Below are 12,879 nucleotides of genomic sequence, written 5' to 3'. Positions count from 1 at the left end.
AAATATACATGTAACTATGCGTCTTTTCTAACATTATATTCATCTGAAAGTAATGTTACTGAGTCATGATGGGGTTAGTTTTTAATAGACATTTGACCGGCAGCTATAATTTGATCCAGACTACTGAAGAGAGGCATAAGTAGGAAGATTAAAGAATAAAGTCCTTATTGGCCTTTAGCTCACCCTTCTGGAAGAAGACGTGCGTGATGATGGTTCTGCAGAGGGGGCAGGGGGTGTTGGTGGGACTGTTCTTAGCCAGCGTCCTCAGACAGGGTTCACAGAAGACGTGGTTGCAGGGGTGACACATGTACGGGCTGAAGTACACGTCCAAGCACACAGCGCAGATGTAACCCTCTCTGTCCCCGGCGCTCACGTCCTCCTCGTCCTCACTGCTGCTGCTGGACGGGTTTCCTGTGGAACTCTGGGTGAAGAGGGGAGAGCATCCATGTTTGTGAACAAATGTCTCCTTGCATGACTAAAGAGATGCTACTTAATGCAGATTAATATTTATGTGCATAGATTCACACGCGCATGTGTTCACGTGCAAGTCGATGATGACATCAGAACTATTAGATGTAGTTCTGATTTTCATGTTTTGGATTGAGATTCAAATTGGATTAGTGTCATAATTCAAATACTTTAAAAAAGAGAGATTTGATGAGAATATGACAATAATAAAAACTAAATTTTTCTCCAACTTCACAACTCCATTCAATTTAAATCCAAGGTTTCATTTTGAGCACAGTATTGTGATTACTTGGACCCTGGGGTCTGATTTAGAAAGCAGGTTTGGTGAAAACGTGAACAGAGTGTGTTAATCCTGAGATGAGGGAAACTCAGGAACCGAGAAGACTGTAACTCCGTGTGTGAACCCAACCTTCTCGCTGGCAGGAAGCTTACAGATATCAAACACACACTGCAGCTCATTCGTATTGGAAGACAATTTAAATCCTGGTTGGACATTAGTTTGTTGGACATTTACTCTTTTTTACTCACATGACCTCTTTTCTGATCAATCATCCATCAACATAAGAAACAAGCATCTCAACTCAGAATAAAACTGAGACATTCAGACAACACTGCATTTCCCCTGCACAGATACATAAAAAAAACTAAAAAACTGTGAATATTCAGACGCATTCAGATGAATAATAATTTCTGTGTGATCGTTGGCACTGATGGAACGTCCCTATCCTAGTTTACATATCATATTGGACATTATGGGATATCTGTGAGTGAGAGGCCGTCTGGTGATGTAACACAGGAATCTTTCACTGCTGCTGCCATTTATTTTTAAGATTAATGTGCAGTGTCATGATTCATGTTTCTAGCTTCTTTGGATTAAAAGGGAAGCGCTGCATTTTATCTACCTGTTCCCAAGGTGAGTATGGGAGCTCCATTGACAACCACCATGCACAAACTCAAAGTTCATTAAACCGAGTTCACCTTTCAGAGTTCAGTTTTTGGGTACAGAGTTAAAAGCTGATCTCTGACACAAGCCTCTGGTGCAATGAGGGAATTAAAAAAGAAAATTTCTACCTACAGCGAACTTCTGAGACATATTACAGAATAACAGAGAACCATCCAGACACAAGGCTTTAAGCGTAAATTAACACGACAAGATGTCACTGCACCAATCGCAAGTAAATCTACGTGATTTTTTTTTTTTCTTCTGTTCTTGGTACTTTTCTCTTTGACCCTATCAGTGTGTAAATGTCTTTGACACCTGCCTGTACAGCAGAATAATGTGTGAGAGACGTCGGGTGTGTCAGGTGTGAGTTAAGTGGAGTGAGGCGCCCATCTTCATTTTCTCACATCTTACTGAACAGCACAAACACAGAGAGAGCAATCTGACCCTGAAGTTCAACCTGCATCCACTTCACAGGAAACAGAAGCAGCATCTCAGGATATTCTTATTACTGAGCAATCTATCGTAGGTTTTTCAGAGGTCAGGCAGACGCCATTCTGCTAGATAGAAAACATTTTGTTTACACTGCTCATGGTCAATCCCCTCTTATTTTAAAGTAGTAAGCTTTTACTTCATGCAGCACAATTCATCTGGCAGCCCCTTCCCCTTAAATCTCTCTCCTCTTCTTCAGTATCTTCATCGTGACGTCTCTCCCATGTGCTCCTACACCTAAATCCACATTCGGCCTCACATCTCCAAATCCCAGCTTTTACTCACAGGAGAGGAATCATCAGAACTCGTTGTGAGAATAGTAGCCTGGGCGGGCCCCCCCCCCAATGCTTCCATGGACCTGTTTCCCCAGACCCCCGGGGAGCAATGTCTGAAGCTTGAGATTTGAGAAAGCCTGGGGGTGCGTGCAGGGTAATTACCACTCTCTCACCCAGGGGGAGCTCCAGGGAGTTCCCTGTCACACCAGCCCTGCCTCCCAATGTGTGTCATTAACACAGGAGAGACTCCAGAGCGTGTGGATCCCAGGTTATAACCGGCTCCGAGGCTCTCCCCTGGTTACATGCACTGTAACATGGCAGCTTTGTCTTGGTTACATTTAAAATGTGTACATATATAGATAAATATACCTGTTCACCATCATGGAGAAGTAGAAATGAACAAATCAAATGAATAAATCAAGAGTAGAATAAAAGAAGTAGCATGGCTGGAGCTTCATGTAGGAGCTACTCTTACACAAAACTGAATAATTGAAATTGAATAAACATAAAGGAATCATAATTCTTCCACCGTTAAACAACTTACTGCAACTTATACCACATTTCAGCTTCTCTATAACAGCAATTAGACCGACAGCGTCTAATAATGCAGCACTAATCGTCTCACACCACACAGGATACCTCTTCCTGTGGGAACACAAATGATAATAACTGCTGCTCTGACCTTTGACCTCCAGCAAAGCTTTTCCACAAACCAAGTAGGCAAAGTAACAGGGAAGCATTAAAGTTAGGACGGGAGATGAATAAGAAGTATCTTCTTTGTCGAAACTGAAAGTACATATCTGACATCTGAACGAGGCTTTGTGATCAGAGAGTTCAGGTCCATACAAAGCAGAAAAACCTGAATGAGAACAGCTACTGTTGACCTGCCAGCAGCCCTCCTACGAGCTGTAGTGATGCTGGCTGATAGCAGGAGTGCTGTGGTTGGACTGGGCCGCTCCCAGGAGGCGATAAGTGTAACAGAGCAAAGATAACACGATGCAAGTTCAATAAACCTTGATAATGATAAATGAGCAGACGAGCTCATTTCAGTCTCTCATGAATAAATCAAAGTTAAAAAAAAATAAACAACTGGAAAAATACCCCTACTCAGTGGTTGTCTGAGAGTTTGGTGAGAAGATCAATACCAACTTCTGAATATGCATTAAATGTGGAGCTGCATGGGGCGATGGAGCACGAATAGCTTAGCTTAGCATAGAGACTGGCAGCAGATGCAAGGAGCTAGCCTTATGCTACCAGCGACACTGACAAACCCTGTGTTGACTCAACCACAAGTTACATTACTATACAGTTCTGCTTGTGTACACATGATAAAACAGGAAACTAATCTTGAGTTTCTTACATTTGATCATTTACTCCACAAAGCTGTTTTTGTTTACACCTCTGTCACTGGTTTGTCTGTTTGTTTATCAGCAGCACGATTATACAAACACTACAGAACAGTTTTCCTCAAATGGAACAAGAATGAACCCATTTAATTTTTGGTGCCAATTTTTTTTTTTACACTTTCACTGATTTCCCAAGGAATCATGCATGAATCAAGCAGACTGATATTCAGTGTGGATCCTAATACAAACCCAGCGGATTTAAATATGTGAGATTTCAACATGTAAGTGAGATAATGTGGGTTCAGCACTGAGTCAAACTATGACAGAGCAAACAACAGAATAGGTGCAGGGCTCATCGGAGTTATACACTCTACTGAAAACACATCATAGTTTACGTGTGCGATAAATGTTGGGTACGTTTGGGAAGTTTTTCAAATAGATGCATTTTCCTCTGGGCTGATTCATGGTGACCAAACTGACACAATTCTATCTGCTAAGAGTATTTGAGATGTGTATAACCACATCGTGGCTTAACGTCAACACACCACCTCCAATGAGCCAGAGAGAGGAAGCTCTCAGCTCAAAACAATGCAATAAGCAGGAGGGGACGCAGAATTAAGAAATGGATATTCTCAGTGTCAAAGCAGCTAATTCCGTTCAGCCGTCTGTGATACGCCAGTTAGAATAAATTCAACCCGCCGACACGACTGCAGATCTGCAGCAGCCAATCAGAACGGAGTCTGCTCTTTTGTCTGCCCGGTTTTGAAGGGCTCTCTGCCCAAGCCTCATCGTGCAACTAATTCAGATGTGACCCCACTTTAAACCGCACAGACAATGGCTGTTGAGATGAGCCTGGTGCTGATAGGGCCGTTGAGAGTAGAGAGTATAAATGTGTCCAGTAGCTACACTCTATGCTGTAAAGTATAAATACAGTGAGACGTAGTATATTTTTGTACTTTTTGTTATGTACCGCACAGCACACACACACACACACACACACACACACACACACACACACACACACACGAACAAACACACAGGCAGCTTTTGCTTTCTTTTCTGCATTAGCCTTCGATCCCTAAAAGGCAAACAGACCATTAAGTGGATGAGTTAGGTAGTTTAAGTGCTGAGGTGGTCGACTATATAAATCTCACAGCATCACTTGAAATACTTCACTTTGCTGTGTCCACTTGTTCCCTAAAGTCAACAACCAAATCAAAGACCCACTGCATGTGGTGGTTTTCTGCTTCTGTGTGAAGTCTGCTGCTGATAAAGACTCCACATGACAAGAAGAACCTTTGATTTGATGAATTTAATCGTTTTTCATTCTGCAGTAGATGTTTGAACCTTCATCTCCCGGGTTTTCAGTGACCACAAGGAAAAAAATCACGTAGGATTATTGTATCAATTGAGAAATGGGAGAACAAACTAAATATACATTCATTTAATCACCTCTTCTGTAGTTCCTGACTGGCAAGATATTTGTTAAACGAACACTTCAGCAGAGAGTCGTAATAAGAAGGCTGTTGATTGCGTCATTCACCTGTCTGCTCTCCAGTTGACTCTGTCTCCACCTCTCCCTCCTCCTCTGCCTCCTCCTCAGACACTTAATCCTGTTTTTCTCTCTTTTAATCATCCTCCTCTCTCCAAACGGAACACAGGGCGGCACCACTGCCGGGGTCACGGCTTGACTCATCACATCCATCACGCCACTGCCTTCTTCCTCGCCATCTTCCACCTCCTCGTCCTCCTCTTCTTCACCCTCCTCCTCTTCTCCTAACTCTGTGCTATGACGGCTCTGCGATGATCTCCCAGTTGCTGCCCCCGTTCTGACCCCCACCCAGAAAGGATCTGGCTCCCTGGATGAACTTAGCGGGTGGCGGTGTGAGGCTCCTGCAGGGCGCCCCTCAGGAGACAGAGGTGTAGTTCTGGATTGGATTGGAGGCTGAGGGAGAGAAGAAGACCCGGCTCTCAACCTGGGCCGAGGAGACTGGGCATTTAAATTGATCGGGGTGGTCTGGGAGCAGGCAATACTGAGAGCTCTGAGACATGCGTGTCCTCTCTGGAAGTTGTGTGATCCTTCTCTAGCTTCCAAAGAATTACAGCTGGACGAACTTCCAGTGCTTCCTGTCCCTCTATCGCCATGTGTCTCAGTTCTCTCAGTCTTCCTCTGCCTTTGTTTTCCTCTGTCCCTTCCTTCTACATGTCCAACAAAGTGTCTCTCCTCCTCAGTTTCTTGGTTGTCCTCTCTCCATCGTCCTCTTCCGTCCTCTCTGCAGGTCTTCCTGTGGGATTTCCTCCCCGGCAGGGCAGGTCTCATCAGATGCTCCCCTCCGCTCGACCTCCCCTCTCCTGCTGGATCTGCACTCCTCAGACAAGGTCTCACTGTCTTTAAACATGAGGTGCACGTTTCTCTTTCTTCACTGGCGTCCTCAGTTCCTTGACTTCCAACTCTGCTTGATCCATTCACACCAGAGGCCCCCACATGGCAGCTCATGGCGATGGCCCTGCAGCCCTCTCAGGCACCAGCAGAGCGTGTCTGATGTGACTTCAACCAGCTAGCTTGGTCTCTCCCCTGCCATCCTTCCTTCAGTCTTGTTTCTGCCTCCAACTTCTTCTGGACGTAAAGAGGACAACTCTTTTTTCCAGAGTTCGACGGACTGTTCCAGTGCAGAGGAGGTGCACGGTGAAGCCCTCTGGCCTGGTCCGTCCTGGACCTGTTAGCCCCCTGGGACATTCCACACTGTTGACAAAGACAAAGTCCCTCTGGTGAGCCGCATTACAATAGTTGCACAGTTCCCGGCCTCACTATTGTCCTGTGTGACCTATAGAAAACATCTCTATGCAACCACTGAACACACAAAATAAGATGAAAAAGCCAGAGCCACCTTTTTTTTATCACATCCATACCATGGTGTCAGCTTTTTTCATTCTCCACTTGATAAACAGAGCACAGGGAGAGTGTGTTTATGTGTGTGACTGTTTGTGTGTGTGTGTAGTTGTCATATAAATATAATACATTTTCCTTCATTTGATGTCCGGGTTTTGTTTCTGGCTCGTCTTTGTCAGACTTGCACATAAGAAACTTCTAGACAAGGAGAAACTGTTTTAGATGAAAAATGTCAGTCGAACCTGTTCAATCGCTCTTTTCTTCCCCAACAGGCGTTACTGTCTCTTATTATAGAATCTAAGGGTTGAGAACAAAATATTATTTGTCAGAAGAAGAAACTAACGTTAAGGGGAAAAGTCTGAAATCAAAGCTTTATTTAGGGTTAGTTTATATTAGGCTATGTTGCTAAATTCTCTAATTCATCTGACCCACTAAGTATTAACAGTACTTCTATTAATATTGAGTATATATTTTTAGTTCTTTGGTGAACACCAGTCCAACTTCTGATTATTCTAATGTTTAATTGTTCAGCCTCATTTACATATTCATTGTGCTCACAAAATGTTCAAAGTGATCACATGTTCACCCCTGTGGGCACTGTCCTACAGGACAGAGCAAGACTTTACAATGATAATGTAAGGTAGTGCTTCTCATTTTACATTTGGGATATTTCAAATTCTCTTTCAAACGGACATTTCACAAATTAAAAATGAAAACCAGTTGTCACATGGTGATCTGAAGCATTTGAAGACCTCAGGAAACTGGAGCTCTTGGACAGAGACCCTACTTAACCCATGAGGTGACACGGCTTTCACCTGCAGTGGTACTAAGATGAAAATACAAGTCATGCAAGTCGTTATAACAATGAACTACTGTCCCTTCTCTCACCCGATCACAAGTGATGAGTATTCAAATTAAACATAAAAAAATCTCACTCACATACTTTGTTTCTGGCCTAGGATCTGCTGTCCCTTTTCCCACCACCCCATGTTTTCTGTCTTTCTCCTCTGACGAGTGCCAAAAGACATAATAAAAAAACCTTCAGTATGTTTTGTCATCAAGTAAGAGGGAAAATATACCTTATAAGACATTATGGATTAATTAAGTGACAAATAGAAATGGCAGTTTAAATCAATACGACTAGAGAATATATAAACATTCTGAAACTAATTACAAAAGATCCCTTAAAAGCCTCTGTCCAGAAATATATTTAGCAGCTTGAGGTCCAAGGTGAGGTTTGGGTCAACCATTAAAGCTTCATCAGAGGATCTGAGGGGCAGTTTGCAAATGAGAAATGATGCCACACAATATATATATATATATATTTTTTTTTTTTTGTGTATAGTGGTGTTGAATCCTACTATTACAAGCATTGCCTGGAACCAGGCTAATCCAGTCATGCAGACAGCAAACGTTACTGCCCTGCAAACAAACACACTGTGATGAGCATTAATGTGTCAGCTTTTTGTTTTCACTATTCTCCATTTTAAAATCCCCCTTCTAATTTCCCTTTCCCCTTTAAATTCTGAATTAAATAATTATCCTACAGGTGACCGAGCTCCCCACTCCCTAAGAGGTGGCTCAAAAGGTCAGCGGTTCGATCCCGAGCTCCTCGCCTCTGCACGTTGAGTTGTTGCTGTGCAAGAAACAAAACCTAAAATTGCCTCTGATGGGCGTCCTGGCAGTGTGTGAATGGGATCTATAATAGAGAGCCACTATATATAGCAGTGCAGTATGAATGTGCATGTGAATGAGTAATTTTCCCTCAGTGTAAAGTGCTTTGAGTGGAAAATTACTATCATATAATGTACAATCCATTCCATTCGTCCCTCATAAGGCACACCTGTATTTCCTCACTGGTTTTATTTCTCACTGCTCGCAATATAATACGGGGCAATAGCAATTATTGTTTTCAAGGGATCCCCCCACACTCTCTCTCTCTCACTCACACACACAGTTTCTCTCCCACTCTTATATCATCCCACCATTTCCCCTCAGCCACAGCCCAGCCCCCTCCCGGTTGCCTCACCCTTCCCACAGTCTCTCACTTCAGGATGAACCAGCAGTCGTGAGATCAGAAGCCATGATTTGGTGCAGTACCCGCTGTGGACGGCAGATGGCAGCAGCTTTCCTCTCTCTATTGACATGGCGCTGTCCCTGGTCCTGAAATCAGCTTTCAGTCTCAACACTGTTTTACGCATTTTACCTTTCTCTCAGTTTCTCGGTTAGGAATAGAGCAGTTTGCGAACCAGCACTTTGACCGAACTCGTGTTTTGAGTTCCTCTTTGAGCTCCTTTACCAATTGAAAAACATCTGTTTCACATCAAGTTGAATTCAACGTTCATTTGAAGTGATGAAAGATCCAGATACTACCACTTGAAGTTGAAGCAGCCCCCCCTCCCAACAAATGTGCCTTGTTCTTTCATATCTTGTTATTAAATACGTTTATAGGTGTTCGTCCTGGCTGACACCTACCCTTTAAAAAGCCATCCACGAAATGCTATAGCTATAAGTGAGTCCAAAGAAAAAGGAGAGAGAGGAGAGCTCGGCTTCCTCCTCGGCTGTCTGCGGTGAAGAACTGAGCAACAAGCGGGGCACACGCACAAAACTCCAGGACGACCTCCTCGGGGTCTGACGTACCCAGAGCTGCTGCTATAAATGAATTCACGGCGCCACTAAGCTCAGATGATTCGCAGTAACAGTGAGCGCAAACCGGCTGTCAACACTCACGGGCTCCAACACACACACGCACACACAACCCCCAATCACACACACTCACAAACACGCCTGCGTCATGCGTCCTGAGAACGACGGCACGAACTCGGTAACTCCGATGGACCCCGGTAAAAGAGAGAGCAGCCGCAGCAGCAGTTTGAGGGGCTGACTGTGTCCGGCACATCTGTCCAGCTGCGTGTACCCCCCGCCCCCCCACACACACTGCTCTGGGAAAGTTGCGCTCCGAGTGTGGTCGCACTATGGATTTTATAACAACAAGCAGCAACGGGAGCAACGCGACCGGCGGGTACCCTCACGGGATGGACGTGGTTGCGGACTGGGACGGGGGTGAGAATGGCACCGGGTCTGGATCTCTGCCTGATCTGGAGCTGAGTTACCAGATTATCACATCCCTGCTCCTGGGGTCCCTCATCCTCTGCTCCATATTTGGCAATGCGTGCGTCGTGGCAGCCATCTACCTGGAGAGATCGCTCCAGAATGTGGCCAACTATCTGATCGGGTCTCTGGCCGTGACAGACCTAATGGTATCGGTTCTGGTTCTGCCTATGGCTGCCCTCTATCAGGTTTTGAACAAATGGACACTGGGACAGGATATCTGTGATTTATTCATCTCACTGGATGTACTGTGCTGCACATCATCCATCCTGCATCTGTGCGCAATTGCCTTGGACAGGTACTGGGCCATAACTGACCCCATTGACTATGTAAACAAACGGACACCGAGGAGAGCTGCGGTCTTGATTAGTGTGACTTGGTTAGTTGGTTTCTCCATCTCTATTCCGCCTATGTTAGGCTGGAGAAGTGCCGAAGACAGAGCAACCCCTGACGCCTGCATCATCAGCCAGGACCCGGGCTACACCATCTATTCCACGTTCGGGGCTTTTTACATCCCCCTTATCCTCATGTTGGTCCTGTACGGGCGAATATTCAAAGCTGCCCGGTTTCGGATTCGAAAGACGGTCAAGAAACCAGAGAAATCTAAAGGGTCAGACAAGTGCTTAACCGTGTCCCCGGCGATCTTCCACAAGAGAAGCAACGGGGAGGCCGGGGGAAAGGGCTGGAAGCGCGGCGACGAGTCCAAAACCAGCTCTCCGTGCGTAAACGGCGCAGTGAAACACGGGGAGGAGGGCGAGTCACTGGAGATCATAGAAGTTCTGAGCAGCTCCAAGACGCACCTGCCTCTGCCCAACACCCCGCAGTCCTCGCAGGGCTACGAGCACATGAATGAGAAGAACTCGGGGGCGAAGAGGAAGATCGCGCTGGCCCGGGAGCGCAAGACGGTGAAGACGCTGGGGATCATCATGGGGACGTTCATCTTCTGCTGGCTGCCTTTCTTCATCGTGGCGCTGGTGCTGCCTTTCTGCGCAGAGAGCTGCTACATGCCCGAGTGGCTGGGCGCAGTCATTAACTGGCTGGGCTACTCAAACTCTCTCCTCAACCCCATCATATATGCCTACTTCAACAAAGACTTCCAAAACGCTTTCAAGAAGATTATCAAATGCAAATTCCACAGACCGTGAGCCCACGTGTTCACTGGCACGCGCAGTGAAGGAGCGGACTGTGTGCAACTGCAAAAAGAACATCCAGACTTTTCATTCAGGGACAGTCTCTTATCTGTGTGTGTTTGAGGTCAGCTGATGAAATGAGACATGACAGGAACTATCGCTCTTAATGTACAAGCTCATGTTTATTCAGTGTTTGTAGCTACAGTATTTAGCCTTTACGCGGCGGCAGCCATCGTTGTATTGCCATCCAAGACGTGTCATTTGCCGAATTCCATGCATTTTTACCATGAGGCACGCACGATTTCCGTCCTACACCATGAGCTCTGTAGCACCGAAAACAATAAAAGCAGTCAAAGTTTGTCCTTAAGATCAACACGAGTCAGTTTCTTATTCAGAGAAAAGAAAGTAAATGAGCCCAGAGGAGATGACACAGGGCCCCATATATGAAAGATCACAGTTTCACTTGGGCGCCGTCTTCATCATCATACATCTCCATCTGCTGTGATCACATGGAGTGAACCATTTACTGTGTTGTTGACGAAGCAAAGCAGTGAACGACTTATCAATTTGCACTGACAGGCCGCACTGATGATGATGATGGGAGGGGGCGAGCAGGTTAACAGTGCGTGGTGTGTTTGAGGTCTCCACTGTAGATCCATCAAACCACGCTCAAAATCAAAAGCAAGTGGAGAGGGTCACTTATTTTTCCTGAAAATGGAGGCTGATATTACATTTATGATATATGATCACAGTCTCTCCCGTGTATGTGTGCGTGAGAAAGAAACAAACAGACTGTGAAAGAAGGATTGCTCAGGAGAAAACTCAAGAGAGAAATATCACACATCTGTTATTGTTTGTATTGTACAGTACATTCTCCAAACAGGTTTATTAAGCACTTTACACACCATCAACATGAAGACAAATCTCAGCTGTATATAGTGCATGTAAAATCACATAACAGACAAGAGATGCAGGAAACCTCCTCTTTGCATAACCACCTTTCTTCTGTCAACAAATCCAACTCACAAATCCACTTAGATGAAACGATAAAGACTGTCAGAGAGTGAAAGGGGCGAGAAGGAGAGGAAAACAACTATCACGAAGAAGCCCCGGTGAGGCCTGCGCCTGCCACACAAGATGGGTGGCTATTTGGCCCGTTGTCAGGGCAACACATCAGGTTCCAGAGGCACCGCGGGTCAGTCGGTGCCGGGCAGCCGGGTGCTCGGCCGAGCTCGGACAGATAATGTGAGACACATGACACTGTGGAATGCAAACGTGTTGGGTTTGCATCACCGCACTGATGAGACAGCGTCTCTGAGGGTAGAGAGGGATAGAAGCAGACACTTAAACAGGAAGTAATCAAAGGATGAATCCATCGATCATCATTGAAACGTGTGTGATTGATAAAATAATAGATTCATATCATGAAACACCTTCCATAAAATCCCATATTGATTCGGCGGTCTCAGTTCTTACAGTGACAATCTATTTATGCTAGAACTGAAATTGTTGAGTTAAATAATTAATTGTGTATCGACAGAAAAACATTTCAGATTATTTTGGTTATCAATTAAACATTCTCTCCTTTGAGCTTCTCCCGTGTGAGGAGTTAATGCTTTTCTCAATATGATAGTACACTAAAAATGACTTAACATCCCTTTTCACTATGTTCTGACAAAATAAGACAAACCCTTGCATTTAATAATATGCTCCTGTAATAGGCCAGTGACAAACTACAGTTTTCTTGCCAAACATTAATGATAAACCAGATAAGGTCTGCATATAAAACTAGAACCAGAATAGATCTTTTAAAGCTTGAAAAAAACTCAGTCATAAAAAGTTTGAAATTGCGCCTGAAGAAAATTGAGACGGTCATAAAAACTGCCACTTCTCCCGGCCGCAGGGTTCCCTGTTCCATCCGATCGCTTCTGCTCTGTGCAGCGTTATCATGACATCAAAAGCACTCAAAATGCTTCTTGGAAAATTAATCTAGTACCTGTGACCTGCAGGTCAAATTCTGGGCTTATGACGGCCTCAGTTTCGATCATAGAGAATGGGATGTGCAGCAGCAGAGAGGGGTGGAGTATATATCTCCTTTGTGACTGATCCTGCATGTTAACACCATTACCATCATTACATTTTGGATCATGATATGGGATTACGGATGACCCGTTTTAAACTATGTTGTGATATCAAATGTTTGGATTGTGGGGCTGCATTAATCCCA

At 44.7% G+C, this 12,879-nt stretch overlaps 1 protein-coding gene across 1 annotated transcript; it reads left to right on the top strand.

Moving 5' to 3' along the window:
* Positions 1 to 9,118: 9,118 nt before the first annotated feature.
* Positions 9,119 to 10,993, top strand: htr1aa (5-hydroxytryptamine (serotonin) receptor 1A a). Its single transcript, XM_053421201.1, has one exon. The coding sequence runs from the start codon at positions 9,387 to 9,389 to the stop codon at positions 10,665 to 10,667; it is 1,281 nt and encodes a 426-aa protein (XP_053277176.1). The 5' UTR covers positions 9,119 to 9,386; the 3' UTR covers positions 10,668 to 10,993.
* Positions 10,994 to 12,879: the final 1,886 nt, after the last annotated feature.

This window comes from Pleuronectes platessa, chromosome 4, assembly GCF_947347685.1.
Source record: "Pleuronectes platessa chromosome 4, fPlePla1.1, whole genome shotgun sequence".
Taxonomy (NCBI): Eukaryota; Metazoa; Chordata; class Actinopteri; order Pleuronectiformes; family Pleuronectidae; genus Pleuronectes; species Pleuronectes platessa.
This window is presented reverse-complemented; position numbering and strand designations above follow the sequence as displayed.

What these genes read in the sequence shown, in the direction of transcription:
- htr1aa (XM_053421201.1), top strand. Translation starts at nt 9,387, where the DNA reads ATGGATTTTATAACAACAAGCAGCAACGGGAGCAACGCGACCGGCGGG.